The sequence below is a fragment of the Cuculus canorus genome, chromosome 1 (genome assembly GCF_017976375.1).
Source record: "Cuculus canorus isolate bCucCan1 chromosome 1, bCucCan1.pri, whole genome shotgun sequence".
NCBI classification, from domain to species: Eukaryota; Metazoa; Chordata; class Aves; order Cuculiformes; family Cuculidae; genus Cuculus; species Cuculus canorus.
The window spans coordinates 70,372,953-70,398,366 of NC_071401.1; the positions used below are offsets into that span (position 1 = coordinate 70,372,953).

General features: G+C 37.1%; 1 protein-coding gene across 2 annotated transcripts in view; it reads right to left on the minus strand.

Annotated features, from left to right (window-relative positions):
- Positions 1-25,414, minus strand: part of HERC2 (HECT and RLD domain containing E3 ubiquitin protein ligase 2) — a 110,733-nt gene that overhangs the window by 72,003 nt on the left and 13,316 nt on the right. Inside the window, exons 4-15 of one of the 2 annotated variants that reach the window (XM_054058424.1) lie at positions 18,671-18,808; positions 10,031-10,250; positions 8,184-8,284; positions 7,247-7,388; positions 6,306-6,416; positions 5,814-5,985; positions 5,068-5,241; positions 4,369-4,557; positions 3,596-3,747; positions 2,605-2,762; positions 2,052-2,165; positions 867-1,118 (exon numbers count right to left, since the gene is read on the minus strand). In XM_054058424.1, coding sequence (XP_053914399.1) covers positions 867-1,118; positions 2,052-2,165; positions 2,605-2,762; positions 3,596-3,747; positions 4,369-4,557; positions 5,068-5,241; positions 5,814-5,985; positions 6,306-6,416; positions 7,247-7,388; positions 8,184-8,284; positions 10,031-10,250; positions 18,671-18,808 — 1,923 coding nt within the window. Of the gene's footprint in view, positions 1-866; positions 1,119-2,051; positions 2,166-2,604; positions 2,763-3,595; positions 3,748-4,368; positions 4,558-5,067; positions 5,242-5,813; positions 5,986-6,305; positions 6,417-7,231; positions 7,389-8,183; positions 8,285-10,030; positions 10,251-18,670; positions 18,809-25,414 lie in introns of both variants that reach the window. The other variant, XM_054058415.1, reaches the window with a different exon arrangement.

The window sequence follows — 25,414 nt, forward strand, 5'->3', positions numbered from 1 at the left end:
ACAATCATTAACAGAAAAATAACAGAGATACGGAACACTGTGCTAATTATAATCATACTTAACTATGAACACATTATGGATCTCAAGTCTCACCTTTGCCTTAGAAGTGGATCGGAAGAGTAGAGGAAAAGAAAAACCAAGGAAATATTTAAAGGTTCTTAAGAGACAGCTTAAGCACAAAGGTTTACAAGTTTAAAAAGAAGTCTTCTATTTTGTATCTCTTCTACTTAAAATACTTTCTCAGGAAAGGTTACATTGTTATATTGTAAAAGTTATATTGTAGTCATTAGTTCATGTTTTACTTTCAATAAGATTATTCATCATACCTCAACAACAATTTTAGGAAAGAACACAATAAAAGCAGTTTCTTCCTCATCTTCCCCTACAAAACCCCAGGCTTTTCACAAATGCAAGAAATAATCCTTACTTTCTTACAAAATAGTGGAAGTACTGGCATGAATTCAACTTGAACAACATTACTTGCTGCCTGTGACTTTGGTTTATTCCATTCAACGTGCCTTAACCTAAGTGCATATGTATACATTTATTTGCATGATAATAGAAAAATATGTTTTAAATAAGCATTTCTGTGAACCTAATAAAAGAAAAGCAGTAAGAATAAAGAGAACACTAGACAAGCAGCATTTGAAGTCATAACACAGTGGCTCTAAGTGTGCTAGAATTCAAAAGATATAAATGTGGAAATGATGGAAAATGTGCACTATGATCTTTATATTTTATGCCGGCTGCATTGAAAAAGAGAGTAAATGGCATCACCATTCTTCAAGTTGAGATCATTAGTGACCCGTAACAGGTTCCAGTAACTGGAAAAAGAACTTTGGAATATTTCCAACTCTTATAATTACCTTTCAAGCCTTCAAGTAGTTTGGGATACCGAACATGCTCTTCTGTTCCATGCCCAAGCCTCTGATTGTCACCTTTTCCCCAGGTGTAGACCTGGCCATCTTTGGTTAAAGCAATAGAAAACTGACTCCCACAGCGTACTTTCACAATGTCCAAATCTTGAAGTTTTTCTATCAGCTTGGGAGTCTTGCAGCCATCACTGCCTCCCCTCCCAAGTTTCCCATAATCTCCATCGCCCCAAGACCACACTTGTCCTTTAAATATAAAGAAAGAAAGCAAAATATATTGCATTGTTTTTTCATGTGATGATGTTAAAACCTGTTTTGACAAACAAGTTTTTAAAAATCTGAGATTATATAATAAGCACAATTTTCAGATTGTAATTGAATAACAGTTTTGAATTAATTTCTAATAGCTCATGAAAATAGAAGAAAAAGGTTTGAAAATTTTTCACACTGATAAAACCAAACCTAGAAAGTGTAAGACGTAACATGTAACAAAAATTCATCAGCGTACAGAAAGTCCTTCTCAAAAATATATCACATATAGGATTTACTGAAAATCAAGCCTGTGATTTTTAGTTTAAAATTGTCTTCTTTTATTATGTGTTATTTATAAGAACTTGCAAAATCTTCTTCCACAAACATCCAAACTGTCTGCAAAAGCCATTTTCAAAATTTTCAGTTCTTGTCATTCAACCATTCAAAAAACAAAATCAAAAGTGCTGTTGTCTTATCATGTTTCTTTGAAATACACTACTAAATCTAACCTTTGGTGTAGGAACTTAGGAATAGTCAAATCATTCTGCATCAAATAGAATTATGGTTCAAGTACAGTAAACCTAAGCACGTCCAAAAAAGAAAGTCTTGTTTTAGGTTCTGATGCATTTATGCTCCCTAATTGCATAAGCTAGTCTCTAAGGTACTCTGATAAGTAATGGAAGCACACGAGGAGAAAACCAAAAGGAAAAAACTACATATGTAAAAATCTGTTTCCATTTCCTGAATGAGCATGCATTATACACAAAATCTTTAAATGCACATATACACTTAGCCAAAAGGAATTTCAGCTTCAAATTCTTACAGAGTTCAAGCCACTAGAAATTAGCATAATATCTGCAGTATAATTATCTTCAGGATGAAAGGAAGAAAATGTAAGCTTACTATAAGTTATACTTTGCTACTAACCATTTTCAGTAACTGCAAGAGTCTGAGCATCTCCGCTCCCACAAGATACATCAATAACTTTGAGCCCTTTCAGCCCCGTGACCAGCATTGGGATGGTCTGATCTTCACTGGAACCTTCAAAACAAAATAGTTCTGTGAGAAGCAAAACTAAGAAGGCCTGGTAGGTTCATTTGTTGGATTATTTTTTATTTTCCTTTAGGGTCTTTTGTTGTGTGGGGATTTGGAGTGTTGATTTGATTTTGTTTTCAGATTTGAGCATCATGACTAAACTCCATATTAGATACCTAAGAAACCATACGGGATTTAACCCGCAAGATATTCTTTGCTTTACAAGGAAGGGAACATAGAACAGTAGATTTTTCTTCTCTGTCCAACTGCTTATTTTCAGAGAACTCATAGAAATTTAGTGGTTTTGAGACAATCTGTCCCATAATTATTTCAATTCATGTGAAAGCACATACATTTCTCAAATCAGTTTTAAATAAATTGGATAAAAGATCATTTGAGACAAGCACTAAGCAATTCTTTGACTTCAAGGTGTCAAGTAACATACCATGACCAAGCCTGCCATAGTTTCCTCGTCCCCATGTATATAGCTCTCCTTCGGCAGTAATGGCTGCACTATAGGTGCTCCCACATGCGATATGAACAATATGTTTCCCAGCTTGTTTTCCAGATAAAGCAGATATCATCTTCGGTTCCTCCAGAGGTCTATTTAAAGAGAAGGTGAAATATTTCACAAAAGGTGATCTGATGAGTAGATAATAAAAGCTGTGACATACTTGTTAGAAAACAGCTGCTGCAATTCTACCTGAAAACCTTATTAATAGTCTGAAGTATTAATATATAGAGTAATAAGACCAAAATTGAGCTCAGATAGTTCAACAACATACTGAATGAATGCCTGACTACTATGATTTCTATTTCCAATTAAATTAATGCAGTGGTTTTTTATAAAATATTTGTCTTCTTTAAAAAAAAAAAACTTTAATTACTGTATCTGAACAACTAATTTCACAGCACTCTTGTGTAGTGCCTTCCTTGCATTACAGGGAATTCAGCATCGGGGGAAGACACACAAAATCTCTAAAGCATATTGAGGTACACCTCCTAGAGAACACTCCTGTAGAAGATTGCTCGTACACAAAAGCAGGACAGTAATGTTATTGTTTAACACAGGGGGAAAAAAAAGGAATGATAAATGCAACATGAATGCACAGGAAACAATGAGCCCACTCTACCATTTGAGGCAACGTTCCTGGAAAAAAATGTGCTGTGGATTCATAAAACCATAAAACCATGAATAAATAGCCTAATAACAGTGCAACCACTATACCCTGCTAGCTACAAGTGTTCAGAAAGTAGCATTAATACAGAACTGGAAATATTACAGGCAGAGGAAACATACAAGGAGAATGTGATTTCTGTTCAATAACAAAAGAAAAGCATCAAATGCTGACCGTATTTATACACGCAACCCAACAGTTCTGACTATGATTTCAGAACACTGGCAAAGAAATGTTATGATTATTTTTATTACATACACTGTATCCCCATGGCCTAGTCTTCCACCATCTCCACAGCCCCAAGAGAAAACTTCACCATTCGCTGACAAAGCAAGATAGTGATGCCCATCTGAATGCGCTGCTATCTTCACAATATTTCTGGAAGCTAGACTCTGCACCAGCTGTGGTCCCTGTGAACCAAACAAAAGCAATACACTTAGAGAAATTGCTTATATTTTCCATCATTTGCTTACATTCAGAATAAACAGGTACAGTTTTCTTAAGGTTTTATCAAAATTGCACACTCAAATTAATGAGGGAAAGGTAAAAATTAAAAAAAGGTCTAATCTACTATTCAAGCGCTTGTGTTGCCATCTGTACAAGGTCTTCACTAGACATGAAAATGGTGCTTATGTTAATCTCACAGGCAATCTTGGTGACAAACGTTTCTGTTACAGGACAGCTTTGTCTGAGAAAGCACACAGTTTGTGTGGTTACATCACTGAAGTAAAATCCATTTTATATCTGCCAATTTCTACAGCTGGTACCAAGGCCAGCATACCATTGAAAGCAATTACCATTGTATTCATCACTTCTAGCCCAACAAAATTTACTGAAACCAGATGCATTTAACCAAATCAATACAAGAGAGCAAAACCACTGTTTCTGAAAATTCAACAACATAGAAGCTCACAAAAAATAAGCACGTATCCGTCTAATCTCCGCAAAATACTGTAAAGGGTTAAAGCAGCCTTTTGCTATGAAGTAACACAGAAAAGAACACATTTTTAAAAACATTTCAAAACTCTCACCAGAGCATCGCTGTTGTACGCTTGTGTATAAACTCGTCCATTCCTAGATAATATTAGAAAACGTTTCTCTGCACAGGCAACTTGCACAACACCAAGATTGGCAAGACCTTCACATTGAATCGGACCACTCACATTAGCGTAGTATTTCCAACCTATTAAACCCCAAGCAATGACTTCTTGCAGAGACCCCTAGAATATAAAAAACTCTGTAAGTACTAATGTTGAAATATGCAACTGAATAAAATGCATATAGCCGATTTTTAAAAAACTTTTATATGCCAAATATACTCAAATCTGTGACAGTCATTACTACCAGTAGCCAATAAAGCTTACTTACAATAAGGTATCAAAAAATAAAGAATTGCTCACATCACATTCAGATTTAGTCTGGTACTGAATAAGCTATAAATAACTACAGTAAGTGTTCAGAGACTTTTCAAGCTGAGAAGTTTGTTTACTTTTTTCTTTTTTTTTTTCTTAAATATATCAGACCCCAAACATTTATGAAGCCTGGTCTTGAGCTTTTACTCTGTTAAACACAGACAACAGTGCAAAACATGGCCAAATTAGCCATAGTGTTGTGATAAGAAATAACCACAGAAAAGTGTAGGCAATTCAAGGTTACCTTGTGAAAATCAAAAGGAAACCAGTTACACTAACAAAAAACACCTTATTAGATTTGATGTTGCAAATAGTTACCTTATGAGATGTAGGAGAGCTACACTGTGGAGGCATACATGGGGTTGCTAGACGATCTAAATGGGCCATTATCACTACAGCCGTTTGTCTCAGATCAATCGCTAGCTCATTGTCCTGTGGTAAAGTCAGATACCTTAGAAAACTTTCATTTGGACTCAGAGGGTAAGTCAGGAGCTAGAAAAGCGAAAAAGAGCAGTCAGAAGTATAGTCAAAGTAATTCTATCCTACTACACACCTAGATAACGTATTTTAGATGCCGAGTATCTGCACAAATTTCAGAGAAACCCAATTAACTCTGCACATCCTTTTTCTTACAACAGAGGAAAATTCCAAACACATTTGTTGAGAAAATACAGTCAGATTGTGAATATAATAGAAAGTTACAAGCATAATAAAGCTGATATACTACGTTTTATCAACCTCAATAATATTGACTAAGAGTCATAGTTCAATTAACTTCAAACTCAACTAAATAAAAGCAATCTAAATATGCAGAAAAGTTAACTGGCCCAATATTGAGGTTAACTATCACAAAGGCATTAACTCTGAAACATACTGCTTACCTCTAACCATACTACGACATTTCTGCATGTATGCATGAAAGCCAACAAACAGTGGTATACACACATTTTACATTGCAAACACTACTGCAAATTTTGTTTGGATAGTTTTATAATGATTTTAGCCAGCCAAATTAAATTTGATAGCAACACCATGCCCCTTTCAAATAATCCAAGAGTAAGTACCTGAATCTCCTCCTCAGTATTGGGCACTTCTTTATTACATATTATACTCTGAAATCTTTGTAGCAAAGGTAGAAGGGGTGCACTTGTTCCCTGTGCAGATCGCTCATTATCAGTTTCCCTTGTTCCATTATCCCAAAGCTGAAGTAACAACATAACTGCAGACAACATTTGGCTGAAAGAGACAGTTTACATGTTCTATTAGTAAGTAATCCTAAAAACATTATTTTAGCTTAGCCATACAATTCGCTTTCTAGATTTTGAAGTTTAGCAATATCAGAGGTTATGGTTTTCCATTTCAGACACATTAACAAAATAGCAAAAGTGGACTTTGCAATCTTGCTAACATAAGATCTTGATTGCCACTGCATCACAGAAAACGTTCATATGCTTTGAGCCGTAATTATTACCTTAAACCCAAACCCATGAAAACTGAAGACAGGTACATTCCAGCAGACAGTGATAATTAAACGTCAGAGTGCTCATGCTTCTCACCTTAGTGTACCCCTCTGCACTGCCAGTTCTAGCAATATGGCAAGTGCCAAGTACTGGTCTTGTAATGGAATGTTTCCTGGCCCTTTGGTACTGGGTGTTCCATGCACATCTCTATTAAAAATAAAGCCAAGCAACATAAATTCAGTAAGAAATAATTGGAAACAATACATATATTTTCTTACCAAAAGCATGTATAAAATACCAAGAACCACTAAACTTACAGAAAAACATAAAATTGGAAGCAGCTGATGAGAAAAACTGGCATCCTACACACAAGATCACTTTTTAGAGCAGAAGCTAGGCTTTAAAATTGCCTCAAGCTTCACCATCTACCTATAGCTCTACTAAATATACTAAGAAGATGACAAAGTTTTCATTGGTGAAAAATACTCTTTATGACATTCACTATAAGAATGTAGTTCAGAAGAGAATTAATTTCTGGCAACTATAGTGAAAGGAAAACTTCAAGTCTTTTTGAAAAAAACGAAAAGCAGGGGAGCATTCTAAGTCCAGTACAAATGAATTTTCCCTCATATGAACATGGGTCTGCAATATTTGACTATATCAGAAAGGCAAAATTAAGCATACACGCATATTGCATTACCAAAGCACTCTCCAGGTGGACACTGTTTACATTAGTGAAACACTATTTTTCAGGTAAAAGTCTACATGCAGTGGACTCAAATTCAGATTTTTCTTAAAACAGCTAAAGGAATTAAATCATATTTAAAGAGCATTGTTTCAGCACTTCATGCAATTTTTTTCTCTTATTTAAAGTTAGATTGTAAATAGATATTAAAATTAGAAGAGGAAAGCAATCTTTTCATTTTTCACAACCTATTATGTTTATACCATCAGCTGCTAAAAGATACAAGTATGCCATTTAACAATTGCTTCAGTAATGCTCAAAAAAAACAGAAACTTACCCAGTCACAACAGACCTTAGGAATTTAGTAGCTCTTTCCACCACTTCCAGCCATACAGAAGACACAGTCCCTTCATCAAAAAGGGATGCCTCTGGTAGAGCTCGCAGTGCATCAAGTGATTCCTGTAACAATTCACTGCACAGGTCTGCATCTTCACCTAAGAAACACAGTAATACTAGTTACAATCCCATCTTTACAGAAGTTACACATTTTTGTATACGATGTTTTGTGGATTTTTTTTTTAACCTCAAGCTTGTAAGTCACTTAATAGCATGTACAAAGCTCTTGATTTTCACATGAACACTTCGACTGCCAGACTTCTAAAAAACTATCCGCTTCACAGTAAAAACATTCAGAAAGGTGACAACTCAAAATAGCTCATTCCACTATGCATCCAGTGAGGAAATCAGAAGAATTAGGCTTGGCTGGACCAGAGAGAGCCAAACAGCTGCCATCTGAACAGGAAGCACAGACGGACACAAACAGGGAGGTTAAGGTGGCACAGATGACAATTCTGCCAGCCTGTGCAATTTGACTATCACTGACAAGTACACAAATTAAACACATTCCACACTACTGCTCCAAACTCCTTTTCTATGCCGCTACTGTTGTATAGTAGCATAGCAGATCGACCCTGACCGAAGAATAAACGCAGCTTTTCTGAAACCTGGCATTAAAAAGTTGTTCTCTTCATGAAACCCACATTGCCTTCAGAAGCACAAAAGTATCCCAGCACAACACAGCATTGGTACTGGCTTGGATAGATGACCTGGATGGCTTTGAACTGCAACAGTACTGCTAGGCATAATATCACATGAACATAAAACACAATTATTCAAATCAACATTTATAAATGTAAAGTTCTATGCAAATATTTAATATACACACATGCTTTTAAAAATCATCTATCTTCCAATGAAAAAGTATGTAATATGTTACAGAATAGACCCACCTGACCTCCAGGCTCTACGGAGGAAGGCAAATGCAAATGAAAGTGCTGCTCGGGATCCAACTCGTGCAAGTCCTTCTACCCCTTTGCCTACAGGTCTTGGGCTAAATAAAATTATATATGCATTGTCTCAATATAAATTATATAATAACAAGATATATCTATATTATTATTTGCATAATTTGTATATTTGGCAATTTTATAGTTTAGATATATGCATGGATGATTATACAATTTCTGTTGATAAACAATTGTAATTCTGTTGAGAACAAAGGTGATCAACATCAAAATGTGAACAACCAAAATTCAACTTCAGCTTCTTCAAAGAACAACCACTTCAATCCCCAACATCAAAAAGCTTCGCAGAGAGAAAATAAACTAGACTGGCATTATTGACTGCCATCAGAAAGGTGTCTACAGCTACTCAGAGTGAAATTATGATAGTGTATTCAAAATACACATACATAAGACAATTCATATGCTCACTACTAAGGATTGTTCTACTTCTAGTTACTTTGGACTGCGTAAACTATGCTTATAGGCTTCTTTTTTAATGCAACTTCTACTAGCAATAATTTCATCAATTTTGTCATTGCTTATTTTTCTATTCAAGTGTCAGTGCTACAAATCCCTCTTTGCAGCTTCTGTATTGGTGTGCATAAGGAAGAGATAACTTAAACTTCTTGTTAACACCCATTGGATTCACATACTTCCTGTTAATTTTTCTTTTTATGCAAACAGTTACATTATGTAAGCTTTCCTTTGAATTTAACACAGGAGATTCCCTACTGCTTTGTCTCAGAAAGACATCAACAATTCTGTTTTCTTCATAATCCCATGTCAAAAGGAAGTGAACAGCTTAGGACTTCAAGACAGAAAAAATTAAATTGGCATTTTTTGCAGTCTGATAACTTCAATATACCAATGCTCTTTCTAATCAGAGCTTAAAGTTTTCAGAGAATACACTATCCAGAGACAGATATCATCATCATAACTTCAATCCCATAATCAAAGTCATAAAATAGTTTGGGCTGGAAGGAACACTCAAGTAATCCCATCCAACCTTGTACAGTAAGCAAGGACATCTTCAACTCAATCTGTCTGCTCAGAGCCTCATCTAACCTGACCTTGGGTCTTTCCGGAGATGGAACTTACACCACCACTCTAGGCAACACGTTCCAGTGTTTCACCGTCCTCAACGTAAAAAATTTCTTTCTTAAACCTAATCTAAATCTACTTTCTTTTAGTTTGAAACCATTACCCCTTATCCTATGACAACAAGACCTGTTAAAAAGTTTGTCCCCACCTTTCTTATAAGTTCCTTTCAAGTACTGAAAGGGTGCAATATGGTCTCTCCAGAGCACTCTCTTCTCCAGGCTGAACAACCTCAACTCCTTCAGCCTTTCCTCACAGGAGGGGTGTTCCATCCCTCTGATCATTTCTGTGGCCCTCCTCTGGGCCTGCTCCAAGAGATCCATGTCCCTCCTGTGCTGAGGGTTCCACAGCTGGACAAAGTACTTCAAGTGAATTCTCACCAGAGTAGAGGGGCAGAATGACCTCCCTCAACCTGCTGGCCACACATGTTTTGATGAAGCCCAGGGTACAGCTGTCCTAATAACTAGTCGTGATACCTACTTACTGTCTCCTTTCATTTCTGAAGCTGGAAACAATCATGATAAACATTTCCCTAGTTGCTTGTTCTGTCAGACAGCAACCTTGTTCAGCTACTGAATAGCTTCTTTAGAGCAGGGCAGAAGAAAAGATGAAATCACATGAAGCTCTCATACACTGGTTGAAAACCTTTCTATGACTTTCCTAATGTATTAACTTGTTCATGCATGCATCATTACCTTTTCTTATCCACAGCAGGCAGCGGAATATTACTGCTTTTCCACTTAACTTTGACATTCTCCTGAAGAACTGTTCTGTTCAATGCAATGAAATATCGTTCCAGGATAACTAGCCTCTGCTTTAGCCTCATAGCAGAAAGAGCTGTTGTAGCAGTTTGTGCGGCCAGAGTCTGCTGTTCCTTCACTAGTACATGAAGGCACTCCTTCAATTCATTCACATCTGAGAATCAGAGAAATATATCATTTTATGGGTGTTCATCTTTGCTATGTATAGCACTAAGAAAAATTAAGGCAAACTGAAAACTGTGAACTGATCAAAAGTCTGAACATCAAAACCCAGTGAAACTCCCCATTTCCATATTTAACGTGCACATTTCTAATCCACAGTATTACATAATCACAGTCATACTTAAAGTTTAGACAAAGGTTATCATCAAAACTCATTTTGTGTGAACATACCTGAACCTTCATATTTCTGAAGTTAAAATGTCATAGGAAATATTTGTGCATTTTAAAAACAAAAAGTTCAACAACAAATTCATATAATCAGTCAGACTTCGCTCAAGTGTATGCAACAACCTTTGAAGTCCCCACAATCATGTTTTCATTTTGTGCTGATATACATTATCTTAAGTTTCTCAGAAGTTCTAATACTGCTCTCAGAAGCTCTAAGATCACTGCCAAGAGCTGCTAAGCTTCTGAAACAAATAATGTCAGAAATATAAGATGCTTGCAATTATTATTAGCAAATAAAAGAGCTGCTCTATGTGCCAACATGAGAAAATTAATTCTTCACTAACCAGAAAAAGCAGTTAACAGCTTAAAGTCCCAGCAATCTAATAACATATGGTAGCAAGTATAGTAACAAAAAAAAAAAAAAAAAAAAGTAAGTCACAATACTTCAAAATAAAAATTTGTTTATTATATATTTTTACATTCTCTGTAGCTTTAATTCCTAGGACTAAAGTCAAGGAATTATGTTCTTAGAAAGGTTCTCTTCTGCCCCACTATGAACAGCCTGATCCACGGGCCACTCTAGTCTGCTTTACCTTGAACTACTGTACTCTTCCCTAAGCCAACTCCGTTTGTTGTTTGACTGCTAAACAGAAATATCTTTAACTGACACCTGACTAAGGGGTTCAGAAAAAAAGCATGTCTGCATATGGGTAACAGTGTTTGTAAGAAGATGGACACAATCTCTAACAAAAAAAAATAAAAACAAAAAACACATACAAAACCAACACATTTTATGGAACAGCTGCCTCAAACCTATAGAAATTTAGACATTTATGGTAGTCTCTAGGGTTGAAAACTATACCTAATGAGGCATAACAGGTTTTTGCAACTGTAACTGTATGAAGTTTTTCAATGACCTGTCCCCACTCTGCAACACATCCTCTCAGAATTCAAGTGGCTTTCTCTGCCACCAGATCACACTGCACAGTCACTTCTGTTTTGTTGTCAGCCATCACCCCAGCCTGCTTGCAACATTGCTATTCAAATTTCACCATTTCACAATGTGTTAGATTCCTTTCCCTGAGGCAATTCACATCTTTCCACCTGACTAAGATGAACTTATTTTTTAAGAACAGATTAAAAAAAAACATTCCTTGCAGTCTAGACCTTAAAAAAAATAGACAAAAGCAACAGCAGCTATTATACAAGTCCCAACTTTGAGTCAAACAAGAAATATGACAAACCAACAAGGAATTTGACCAAAAAATCCAGTCTTTAATATTAGCCCTACAAAATTCCCAAAAAAAAAAACTATAGCACAGTTGAATATCAACAAGTTATGCAGCTATTAATTATTTCTCCTGCTGAATACTAATAAGCTGAGGTCTGCTAGTGGCCATGTTTTGATTAGGGGAGCAGGTAGAAGGAAGCTGAAACCCTCTAGTCTGAACAACACTTATTACCAATGAACTAAATGGACTAATGAGAGAATAGCTTATTAATAGTAACGATTCAAATTTCATCTGAGAAGGTTACAGGAACTCTTTAAACCAAAATATCCATACACTGCTACGCCAGCCCCTGATGCTAACCATCCCCTGCAACGCTTTGCTCTGTCAGTTATTTTAAGAAGGGTGGAGACACATTATTTACTTAATCCATACCTACATGAGTTGAAGTCTTCGCATGCAAGTTTAATACTCAAGCTACCATTAGCAGAATACTTCTTAACTGTCAACTACAATCAGATATGTTTCTGGCTTCAGAAGACATAGGGTTTTACCATCTTCTGTCAAAATTTATCACATCCTTTCCTCCCCTCAGTAACTAACGTAACTATGTCTTCACTTCGTAATTCCTCCTGCCAGAAGTTCTCTGCATTAAAAGGGAAAATACCAGTAGTGTTCAACTCAGATCACTTGACAGAAGAGGGGTAAGGAGTGACACGTTTTTTAGGCAAATAGGGGGCAAATAAAGCAGCTGAAGACAGTAGCTTCTTAAACTATCTCAGACACAGAAAGAACAACAACTTGACGTGAGCCTAAGATAGGTAGCCAGTCACAAGGCCCATTTCCTCCTTTTTTTTGCAGCTAAAAAAATAAAAAACGAACACACTAAATGTTTTTTTAACATTTATTTCATTAGTTTTTGTAGGGAACACCACAGATTTCTAGCTGGTAAATTTGTGACCTTTAAAATGCCAATATCAAACCAAAAAGTTTGAAGGACTTCGGCTGAGTTTCAAGCTTTAGTAAAGGCAAATATAGATGCCACAGCATAGAGTCAGTCCTAAAAACTTTAAACACATTTACAACAGAATTTGGCAAGAATCCACTGTTATAACGAGCACACATTCCTGTCAGCAGCAGAACTAATGTGCTCTAATTTTCTACCGGTTTTTAGACTTTGTCTCGCTCTTTCCCTTCCCACTACACAGTATTTCCTCTGGACAAAGAACTGAAAGAGGATGCAGCTGGCTTGGCTTAACAGGCACCTAATGGCCATACAAGGCATCACCACAGAATGAGCGAATTCAAAAGTTAGAAGGAAAAACCGCAATCACATACACATTATTTCCTTCAGAAACAACACTCACAAAATTATTTTATACCTAGGAAGAATATAATTCCTAAAGGGCATTTAGCTTTTAGCTTCCTTCTGCCTGTTCCCCTATTCAAAAGACGACCATCAGTAGACCTCACTTTATTAGTATTCAGCAGAAGAAATAATTATTAGCTGCATGCACATTCAGAATGGGTCACACTATATGGCTAGGTGCTTAATTTTCAAAGTTCTATATAAAGAGCAAAACTTGTTTAAATTGATGCTCAAATATTCATACACGGGACGGAACAGCAAGAGCTGAGTTTTATATGAACGGACATGCCCTTTAAGAGTGTAAACAGCAACCAAACAAACACTTAGAGCTGGACAACAGCTTTGGAGTTAGGCATGGGGGGGAGGCGAGTTAAAATCTCTTCCAAATGGTAAGAAAATAAAAGGAAAAACAGGGATGAAGGAGTTCCGAGAAGAGAATATGCAAAACAGAGGCAATCAAAATTTCATCCTCGGATCGAACCATTCTTTCATCAGCAATTCTAAATCTAAACTTAAACAACCTGATCAAGAAATATTATTAAAGTAGAAAATGTCACTAAAACTGAAGTTTAAAAGCAGGTTTTTTCAATGCTATGACTGGTTTAATTACTTTTGTACACAGCGAAAGTTTAGATTTACCTGTGTAACAAATCACCCCTACAGGATGGAAGTTCTGCATGTCTCCTTTCTCACTAAGTGAAACACAGAAAGATTCGACTTCTGTTGACATGTATCTCACCAGTGTCTCACTGAATTCACACGGGTAATTTTAACCTGCCCCCTAAGATATTGCCTCTAGAGCATTTCTTAGTACAATCAGTTATACTAACAATAGTAGAAAAACAAGGCGCACCACTGCCTGTAAACAAGCTCTTGCTTGTACATGAGGAAACCCCAGAAGCGCTACATCATGGCACTGATGTACCAGTATAATAGTTTAATTCACTGATAACATAAACCAGATCTGACTATACACGAAAACCATATTCCCCACTTTCACAACACATTAATTTAAGGATGTTTGAATTAAGATTATTTCCTCCGTTCTTCTTCCCCTTTAGGACAAAAAAAATACCAGTAGTACTTCTACTGATACTTCCAAGTAGAAAGTAGCATTTTCTAGTCACACAGCAATTAAGGTGAATTTAAAGTAACTTTGGCTGCAAGTATGCGATATTTAGCATCTTAATCATACAAAATACAAACAATTACAGCGAATTTGAATCATAACCTATTCCATGGTTTTTAAAGTTAAGTTTTTACATACGTAGTTGTTGCACCGGTTTACCTGTTTCTATTTTTTTTCAAGAAATAAAAATTACCTGACCTCAAGTAATATTAAATGAATACTCAACTAGACCCACAGCCAAAGTAAGCTGGTTCTACAGTTTTAATCTCTGAACAAGGAGGAAACCATCAGCTAAATCTAAGACAAAAAAAAAACCCACAACAACAGAAAAGGACAGGATTCATCTCAAGGAAAAGCTGCACTTTTAGATGGAAATCAAAAATACTTCTCTCGGATTTTATATCTACAAAGACATGGTGTATCCAAGACATTTCTAAACACTCCATAGTGATACTAAATTTAAGTGTTAGAAGCTTTAACACTGGCAGACATGTATATGGAACACATGAAGGAATAAGAATAAATAGCCAGTATACACTTCGAAGTAACAACAGCAGTCAGTCCCACAGAAACCTGTGCAAATTCCCCTGCTGTTACAAACGTATAGTGTGCAAATGGAGACAAATACATAGGTCATTAAGTCTGTTGGTACTATACTAGTAGAGATGACAGCCAACTGCAAAAAATATGCAGACAATTAACTAACGAACCAATAAAACAGTAGATGTACACTGTTGAGCAAGGGAAGCAAAATGCCAGGGTTCCCTGTTAAAAGGGCTCCAAACAACTTTCTACACAGGTATGAGATCTTGGTACTATAGCAGCATAGATCCAAGAATAAATTGGTCCACTGTACAACAGCAGCTGGAAAAACAGGGTATCAAGACAGACAGAATGAAAATCAAACATTATGCCACTTCATGAAACCCATGAGGTACCCACAGATGAAGTACTACATACGTATCCCAACCCACCTAAATGTTTGGAATGGCTTCTGTATGCAAAGAAGTTATATGAAATAAGATTTTCAGTGAGGGGAAGCTACAACTCAAGTGTGAATATGACAGAACTCTTAAAACACAGAAAAACTATCCCAGCAGTGTTGGGGAAGACAAGTAAGAAACACCCACTCACTGCTTCTACCAATGTAAGAACAACAGGGCATTAGGTGAAACCAACAGAAGCCAAAATCAAGTCAATTACTAGGAGGAGATAATACTCATGCAATAAAAAGTTTGGTTACAAAGCTCCTTGCTACATACAGCTGTGGATGCTAAAAGTTCAGAATGTTCAAAAGGGACTAGACAAACTAATGGGGAAAAAAACTCAATATAAAAAAATAATAAAGACTTAACTTATGTCATGCACACAGATGCTTCATCAAACAAAAGCAGCTGGGAATCCAAAAAAAAACACACTCACATTCCCCCATAGCACCACCTCTGGCTCAAAGTCCACAGGTTACAGATAATATATCAAAAACACGGAACCTAATTATTCACTTGGCTACTGCTATTTATACTGTTGTGGTCAGGACATTGGACTAGACTTTCCTTTGGCTTGACTCAATATTGTCAACCTTAAGTATATCGTGACTAAGAAAAAGTAGCCCAAGAAAATGAAATATTGCTCTTTTTTCTGTAGTTTTTGAACAATCGCTTCAAAAGGTTTCCTCTTTTTCTCCCCATATGCAGGGCTAAACATCTGGACTTCTCTCCAGACCATGACACTAGTATTTTCAAAAAAGAAAACTGATGAAAGTAGTAAAACAGGATTTTTTTAGGACGAATCAGAAGAACTAGTTAATGAGCATACAATCTGGTAGGAATCTAACAGGGGGAAGACATTTTAAAGAAGCACTCATGTAAAAAATGAGGTCTGAATAGTTCAACATTGACATCAGTTAAGAGCTGAACATGAGATCGATGAACACCAAGATGCAAGAGAGAAAGAAAAACACCTTAAAGTCAAATAATGGTTTAACTCATGTATTTATTACTGTCTTACACACTTTAACAGTAGTTGGCATTAGTTGACCATTCCAAAAAAAGCTTACGACCTCTTTACTCTGTTTTGGCAGAGTAGTGTTCTCAGCATAAATTACAACTAGAGAAAGCATTTTGCTTCTCTGAACTTGTGCCAGGATGACAAAGCAAGGGGGGAGAGGTCAGGGGGGCACAAAATGTACTGCTTCTCAAAACATTTTATGAACAGGAGGTTTTCTGTGCTTTCAAAATCTTTCAGCCCTCACGGGGGAGGGATCTCACAAGGCCCACTGACCTGGATTAGCCTGTTGAAGTTCCATAGCATGATCCTCCACACTTCTTGGCAAAGTAAAATTGTATTACAGCACTTTTAAGACATAGATATACACTGTCTAATGTCTAGATACTATTTTCATAACTTAAGACTGTAAATCATTAAATTCAGCAGAAACAGCCCATGGTACTGGCCTGAAACACAGACTTAAAATGCCTCTTTGGGTTTTTTTTGTAATGTAACTCCAAGCTCACATCTCCAAATTATACCTTCCTTTTAAAGGAATATAAAACATAAATGAAAACATAGTAAGACTTTTAATTATGTCTTTAATTCTTAACTTGATAAGCAACAATACAATTAAGAAACAAATCTCTTCCAAAGTTCCTTCATGCTTTTCATCGGCAAATGTTCTAAGATTCATCTTATTTTTACGATGACTGCATAAGAACATAAGCTTAAAACAGTTTTCCTCCTTTCAGGAAATATTTATACAAGGTATCAAAATTGAAATGATTCTCTATTTTTTCAAAAATTAATTACCAAATCACAAAAGCTATGATGGTTCAAAAGGCGGCTGTTAGCTGTATTTCTGACAAAAATGAAATAAAAAGTTACCTACAATTATGAACAAAAGCCACCTGTAATATTTCTATAAATAAACAAGTGTGTTTATAGTATTCTACAAGGATTTAAGTGTCACAGATAGGTGATGTAAACTTCAAGCACAAATGATAACAGAGACCAAGGAGCACAAATGTATTAGATAAAGCCTTCATAAGTTATTTCTAGAATGAGTATCTATATGTGTGCAAAACAAATCATACTAATAGCACTAAAAGTAAATACAAGAGAGTAAGCTATTTCTTTCTGGAAACTCCAAACACACATACGCTCTTTTTTTTCTAAGCAACTGCTTTTTCAGTTTTTAAGAAATAATTGGAGGGTGAGCTCAAAAGTCAGGCTTCATCCCAAAAAACATGGTGAGCTAGGATAAATTTGGTAAGATACCTGGCATTTAGATTACCATTTTGTAGAATAGTTTTATGCTGCTCTTCAGCAACAAACACTAAACAAAAACATAAAAACAAAAATAGTGTGACCTTCAGCTTGCATCTCTTCAACACGTTCAATTCTCACTCTCCCTTCTCCTGCAGTGGCAATTCTTTTCATTCCTCCTACACTGCAAAGTTCTGTCCCCTACTAGAATGACAGCAAGTCCATCTGTCCTCCTGTCCTTAAGAAAAGGGAGCAAGCTGTCTGGCACAGAGCAGAGGACAGCAGACTGGCAGCTGACTTGTGGCTCAACAGCAACAAATAGCTTCCCTACCAAATGGGCTACACAGATGCGGATTCTGGCACTGAAGAGTCAATACTTTTTTCCCAGGGATCTTTAAGTGGTTCTGGGTGAGGGGAAAGGAGAAGCAGCACAGCAGATGTCTCTGAATTTTGTACATGCTAACATCTGAATCAGGCAATATCATGCACTAGAACTGTAAAACAAACCACGGAAGTGAAGCTTCTTCTGATCTGCTATTTTTAAACCTGCACAATTTTAGACAATGAACTGCCACTCTGCAATAATAAACAGACATGAACTTCAACTGGCTTCAGTATCAAAATGAGTATTTTATAGAGCCATATGTGAAGATGTGAACACACAAACCATTTTTCTACTGCCATCATGGGGTAGATTACTGTCAGCAAAGATCAGGACAGAGAGTTAATTGAACTAACCTTCATTTCAACCTTCCTCCCACGGTTGACTCAAACTTATCTACCAGACCATGAAATAAAAAAGAAAAATAACCTATTAAACCCTTATTGCCTGCAGAAAATTCAGGCTTCGGAAATTAAGTAATTTCTTTTGTGTCTGCAACTGAAAAGAAATACTCTGAAGACACTGAAACATTTCACCGTATAACTGCATTTGTTCCAAGTCAGTTTATCATCCCTTCAAGCAGCATGAAAGGTGCAAATTGACTCTTCAAGTCATGAGTCTAATTAAATCTGAAAGTAATTATAGTAAATGTTTAACATGAATCACAGTTAAACACTTATCCAACTCATTCCACTAACCTAACAGATGCATCTGTCAGCAAGTACACTTGATCCACTTACTTCCTGATGCTACAGAAGTATTGATCAATACAGAACATGTAATGCTTCCGTAAAAATGACCAAAACAGCTGTAATACCTGGTTGTTTGCCCCAAACCCAACTCTCAACAATCGATTTGGCCCTGTAAGTGGGCAGCGGAGTCTCTTCTTCATCCTTCTTTTCTTTGTCATTTTGCTCTTCTTTCTTCGATGCAGTTTGGCATTCAGTGACATCATCTAAAGAGAAAAAGGGGAAAAAAAAAATCAGTTAACCTACTTCTCCCTTGAATTCAGTTCTAGATTAGAAATGTAAATGTGAAATGTGTAACCCAGATGTCTGCAGCAATATTGTCTATTATTAAGATCAGAGGGCAGGGGTAAGCAGTATTGCACCATGTTAACCATCACAGGTGCTAGGTCTCGCATTACATTTCATAAGACGGTGACCTTAGAATCCAGAAATCACTGCTGTAACCTTTTAGGGAGGAGGAACATTTAATATTGATGCCACCACACAGATTTTCAAAGCATTTGCCACACAAGATATTGCAAAGGATGCATTTTAAATCAGGTTTTGCTCCCAACTATCTGCATTTCTGTAGTATTTACTTGTTTTCATGTTCCATTTCCAACACAATTTCAAAAATCAAGCAGAACTATAGACTGGCATTTACACTAATATTATGCAGCAGTATTTTAACATCTGTAACATATCTAGCATCTTAGTAATTACCAGCAAGTAATGAAAATACCACCACTTTCTGCCCAAGCAACAAAATAGCATTTCCAATCCTTTGGAGATTATTTTCAGAAAGATAAAACATAGACATTACTCACTTATCGCTGTAATCAAAGGCTGTGTGAAAGTCACAATTTTCTAAATACAGGAGAGCTAGACAGCTGGAATCGTCTCCATATTCACATAGGAGACATGGATTTCTATATCCATACCTCCAGTCAGTTCAATGCACAAGATTGCCTTGCAATTAAGAGCCACATTGGCAACTGCTTTCCTCGCCTTGACCTTCTTTTCTAAAAATATCCCCCAAAATTTCTCAGGTTCAGCATTTGCCACTCACTCACGAAGAATTAATTTCCAGCCATTTTCACTAGGCTCTTTAAAATGACTGCTCCTCCATTCCTATCTGCCAGCCTAGTCTATAGAGACTGCCCTCCCAAATTTCCCAGTCACAATAAGCCAGATAAGCATTAGCATTTTGCCTTTTTTCCTATCTCACCTCCCACTTCGAAAACATATACATTTGTATCACTGTATTTCAGAAGACAACAATAAGCAAGAAGGTTGCAAGCTGCAGCCAGACACAGCACATCCGACTGCAGCCTGCTTCAGGCTCACCCTGACCCCACTTGGGGATCAATGGCTTTCATTATCTCAGAATACATAAAATGCACCACAATACACAAAAACATTCAACTATTCTTCCCATCTGGCCTGAAAAAAAGCAAATGCCTAATCCAGTTGTAACTGGATCTGTGATTCCCTCCATTAAAATTTTGTTAGGCTGTAGACAACAGCACCTCCCAAAATAAACCTTTTTAAGGTGCCTTAATTATACAAAGTTTAAATTAAAGCAACCTATAACACACACTTGTGCTCAGGAGGTGGCAGATGAAGAGTTAAGGAGAATATGAAAAAAGAAGGAGCCATAACTATAGCATGCATGCTGCAGCTGAGATTGTGGGCTAAGGAAGGAATAGCAAAAGCCACTTGAGAACAGGAAAAAGCCATTTGGATACCCCCCTCACAAGCAGAAATCATAGAGAGTATAACCGTTGCTCTCAAACACCAAGTAACAGGCAATAGTACAGCAGCCACCAGCATGACAACACATGTGCAAAATGTGACTGCATCTAGCTGTTTCTATTCCAAAGTACAAGCAAATAATTTAAAAGGCAAAGATTCCATTATAGCCTTAAATCAGTGACTAAGGATCCTGTTTAGCCTCAGTAATTCAGAATATTCCCACAGTAACATCATAATCTCACTCTTTCTCCACTCACCCACACACCTAGAAACACACTTCACAGGATCTGGGATTTTAGTGAGCAGAAGAGTGTTTTGCCAAGACACCATGTTTCACAGGCAGCTGTAAGAGAATTTGTTACTCTTTTAACAGATCCTTGGCAAACCATTACAATGGGCTACAAGCTTAGTAACTTTGCCCAACTCCTCACTGCAAACAGAGAAGGTCCCAATCCAGGCTGGAACTTAAGTTTTGTACTATATAAAAAGAACCTTGACATGCAAATGCACAAGTAGGACTTCTTTTTCCTCCACTGTCTGTGTGAACTGGAAAGGAGAACAATAAGAAAAGAAGTGGGAAGGAGCTTAGTTAAAAATCAAATTAAAAGCCCATATCAAATTGTTCCACAAAGACTTTTCATCATATTTGCAAAAAATCACTTGCATCATAAAAAATAAAGCTGGAATCAGTCTAGATCAAAAGCAGCAACATGAACTTAATAATTGCTGAGGCTCAGTTTTGCATAAAGAAAGGGTTCTTTAAAAGGGGAATCCAAAAGTTTTTTTCAGGGAATGGGGCAGGGAGGAAGAACTCTTGAGTGAAGCCAGCAGAGGCCCAAATAACAAGTAATGAGACAGTTTCCAAAAGAATGCAGGCTAAAGTAGTATGCTGTGTGACAACTTATTTTAACTCCAGTTTTCTCAGACTGACGCATGAATATTGTGGTGGGGAAAAACAATTGCGTAACATTCCTCTGAAATAACTTCTTAACTATGCTTCAGCTTACAACCTTAAGCCTCCAGACTGAGGTCGGGATGCTGAGCCAGTCAAAACTGAGCAATGTAAGTAACCACCCTCAATTAGAGTCATGGAATTGTTAAGGTTGGAAAAGACCTCCAAGATCATCAAGTCCTATCATCAATGCAATACCAACACGTCCACTAAACCATGTCCCGAAGTGCTACATCTACACTTTTTTTTAACACCTCCAGGTATAGTGACTCCACCATATCCTTGGGCAGCCTGTTCCAATGCTTCACCACTTTCAGTAAAGAAACTTTTCCTAATATCCCATCAAAACCCACCCGGGTGCAACTTGAGGCCACTTCCTTTTGTCCTATCACTTGTTCCTTGGGAGAAAAGACCAGCACCCACCTTGCTACAACGTCCTTTCAGGTAGTTGTAGAGAGCGATAAGGTCACCCTTTGGCACCTTCTTCTCCAGGCTAAACAATCCTAGTCCCCTCACTTGCTCCTAATAAAACTCATGCTCCAGACCCTTCATCAGCTTCATTGTCCTCCTCTGGACATACTCCAGCACCTCAAAATCTTTCTTGTACTGAGGGGCCCAAAGCTTAACACGGTATTCAAGGTGTGGCCTCACCTTGAAGCTAGTTCCAAACTGAAGCACAGCAGCTCACTGTAGGTGCTCTGCCTTGCACAGCAACAGTCTACTCCAGTATTAACTGTGGATAAAAAGTAACTCAAAGGTGGAACTTCCATTTCATCTTCAATGAAGAAAATAACAGACCCTGCATAGTTGCCTCTGATACCTGTTACAGTACAATCTTGTGTTGCTCTTAAATGCCAATGAACCCATAGAGTTGGGAATCCCTCAGTAGAAAGTAAAAGCCTGCAACAGTTTCTCAACAGTTGTTGCCATTCACTGAGCAAAAAGTTACACAGGGTACCCTAGGCAAGGACTGTATTCTACAACAATTCTAATATAACATTTTGTAGCCTCAGACCCAGGAACTATTTGTTGCAATACAAATTCATAATTTGTTCCCTGTAAAATAGCTTTTCCGTTTTTTATACACAAATATATACATAAAAACTTCAAATGATAGTTGTGAAGGAAGGATGCATGCCCAATCACTTGCAAATCATGTTTAGGTGTAGATGTCCACCTGACAGAAGGTGGATGATCTCCTAACCCTAACTGGAAATAAAGCTTCTTTACTTCTCTGGTAATCTATCTTTTACAACGCATTCTTTAAATTATCTGTTGAATATGCAATAAAGCATCTTACACTTACGAAGTCAAACTGCCCAGTGGGCTGATTACAGACTTCCCTCTGTCCTGCAAAGAGGGTACAATAACTACAGCCGAATACTGAATGCTTTAACCACTGGGTATAGCCAATATCGCTGGGTTGGAGGACGCAGAAGAGAGGAGGTGAGAGGAGGCATTTCTCACTTCTAACAAGTCCCTCCATACACAAGAAAGGAGGCTCAAAGCAGGAGACAGCCTACATTTCTGCCTGCTACTACAGTATAAAACACGTGGTCTGGATGGTAGCACCCATAACTAATACCCACATACTGTTCTCATTAAGATTCAGGTTCTGCCAACCTCTCTGGAATTGCTTGTGGTGTTTGGACTTCATTATCTATCTGCAGGTGCAACACTGAATGAGGTTTGTGGATTCAACAGCATGAGGCTGACAAAGGTCCAACTTTCAGCAAAGAGGAGACAGAAGAGGAAGCCCACAGTGTTTATCAAAGGCAGGACAAAGGCCTGAAGCTGATGATTTTATATTTTTGCCCTGCAACTTAAAACAAGAGACCTGTGTAGCGCATAGATGACTCATATGTCTTACAAATTTGCAGTGACAGTTTCCTAATCTAAAAATTAAGTAAGAATAACATTATTCAATACTTTTTGTTCGTTTCAGCACACAAGATACTAATCCGATCCAAACTTTCTGAGGGCAGCCTGATTATCTTTTAAGTACATGCCATGCTGCAACAGCACCTGTATTTGGACATCACTACTGTCACCACCGTGTCCTCAGATGATACTCGGAAACATGCAAATGCACTCTGCTGCATACATTTATCAAACATGTTTTTCTGAAAATGCCAAAAAAAAACCCCAGAGGTTATTCTTAACCAAATGTTCTTGCTAACAGTGAGAAAAAATACATTATTTGCATATTCTTCCTAGAGGGAAAAGTAATGTTTTTTGCTATCACCAGCATGTTCTTCCAGTCTATTGCCACTGTTGATATCCTCTGAAAGAAAGATGTGCCTGTTCTGAGCAGTCCAGTCAGCATCAACAGAGAACTATGGCACTAGTGAGGTAAAAGGGGTTATAATAGATAAGCATAAATCGAAACTTCTCAAAACAGCCTGAATAAAAAGGACTCATTACAGCAACCTCTCTATCTCCAAATTAGTCAATAGAGCAGCAGAATCTCAATAGTGAGGTACAATACATTGCTTTTAATATAAATGGTGATATAAATCTCATTACTAGTATGTACTTGTACCTCGCCTCTTGAACTACACTTGTAGATCACTTATGCAAATAACTACCAACTAAACAGACTGAAATACTCTGAATTTTAATTTCATGGAACTCCATTTGGGCTGCATGTTCAGACGTGCAAATTGACCACCAGTTTTTCTGGTCACTACTACCTAATGGAATCAAATACACAATCTGATCAATGTTGACCAAAAACAGCCTTGATCAGCTTTTGCTTCTTCAAACTTAAGTTTAGTAAGCAAGATTATATTTTAACAATCCTGCAAGCTAATATAATGATATTTATGAAAGCTAACTTCACTGAAAGATAATTCATACATTGACTCTAAAAGTTAAGAGCCCAAAAAAGCATTATTCAAATTTCTAAACTACTGTAGCTTTTCAAGAAACAGGTGTTTTAGCGGTACCTATGTAGAAAACAGAACACCCCAGTTGGGAGAAGGAACAGATGCAATCTGTGCTATATAACACCTACATTTCATCCTTCCAGAGTAACAAATTGGCACAATACTTGCGCTATTTAAGTCTAGCTCATTATTTAAGTTTTTGAGAAAATGCCAATGTGTGAGAAAACTCATGTATGTGGAGCCAGTGCCACTTTTAAAGGTACAAAACCAAAATCGTAGACAAAAGATTACAAGTTATCTCACACACAATCTTTTCACAAGCCCGCAGTTCAGGCCAAACGGCTGCAGAGCAGCGAGTGCAGATGAAGGGACACATTCTGTTGAGTCTGTGAACACTATTTCAGCTTTTAGCCAGGAACACCTTGCCAGTATTCCAATACCATTACTGATAAAGGCAAAACTAAAAAGTCATGCCAAACTGAGATATTTCAGAATTCTCAAAACCACGGGACAGCCAATGCAAAATATCAAAAGAACTCTGTTCTTTCTGTAATACATTGACCAAGCCCCTAATCAAAGAATTTGGCAAAAAGAGGTAAAACGCTGAGAGATTCACATAATGCTTACTTCAGAATGGAACTCTTCCTCCGTTCATTATTTATTTCTAGCCTACCACATGCATTTCTCGGGCGTAGATGGCGAAGCTTTTGTATGGGCAGGGGAGTGCAACTGCCAGGTGGCCTCTCTGACAAGAGGCCACGGCTGCTCCACGTTGGACACGGTGTAACAAAAATCCCAACTCTCTGTGGCTACTGAGCTATAAAGATACTGGAAGAACAGTTTCCTGTCAAAGATCAGCACAGGTACAATTCTAAAAACATCTAAGTGTCTGGCACAAAAAGAGGAAATTACATCAATTTCATTTGTAAAGCAGGTATTTATTTCCTTTATTATTATAGATGTTTGTTACCTTTTTGCTGTGTGACAGCAGACTATATTGAAATGTTACACTTGGCATCACAACTCTACCACGAACTGTCAAGTGAACAGGAAAGCATTTAACACAACTCATTTACAGGATAACACTGCATTGCATCAAGTTTATGATGTCTTTCAGTCTAGTTTATGATGTCTTTCAGATGAAACTAGACAAATCTAACTAAAATATTAAACTACCTCCATTCATTTCATAAGCAGCTGCTGTAGTAGCCCTTCTAATACAATCACCTCTATCTTCA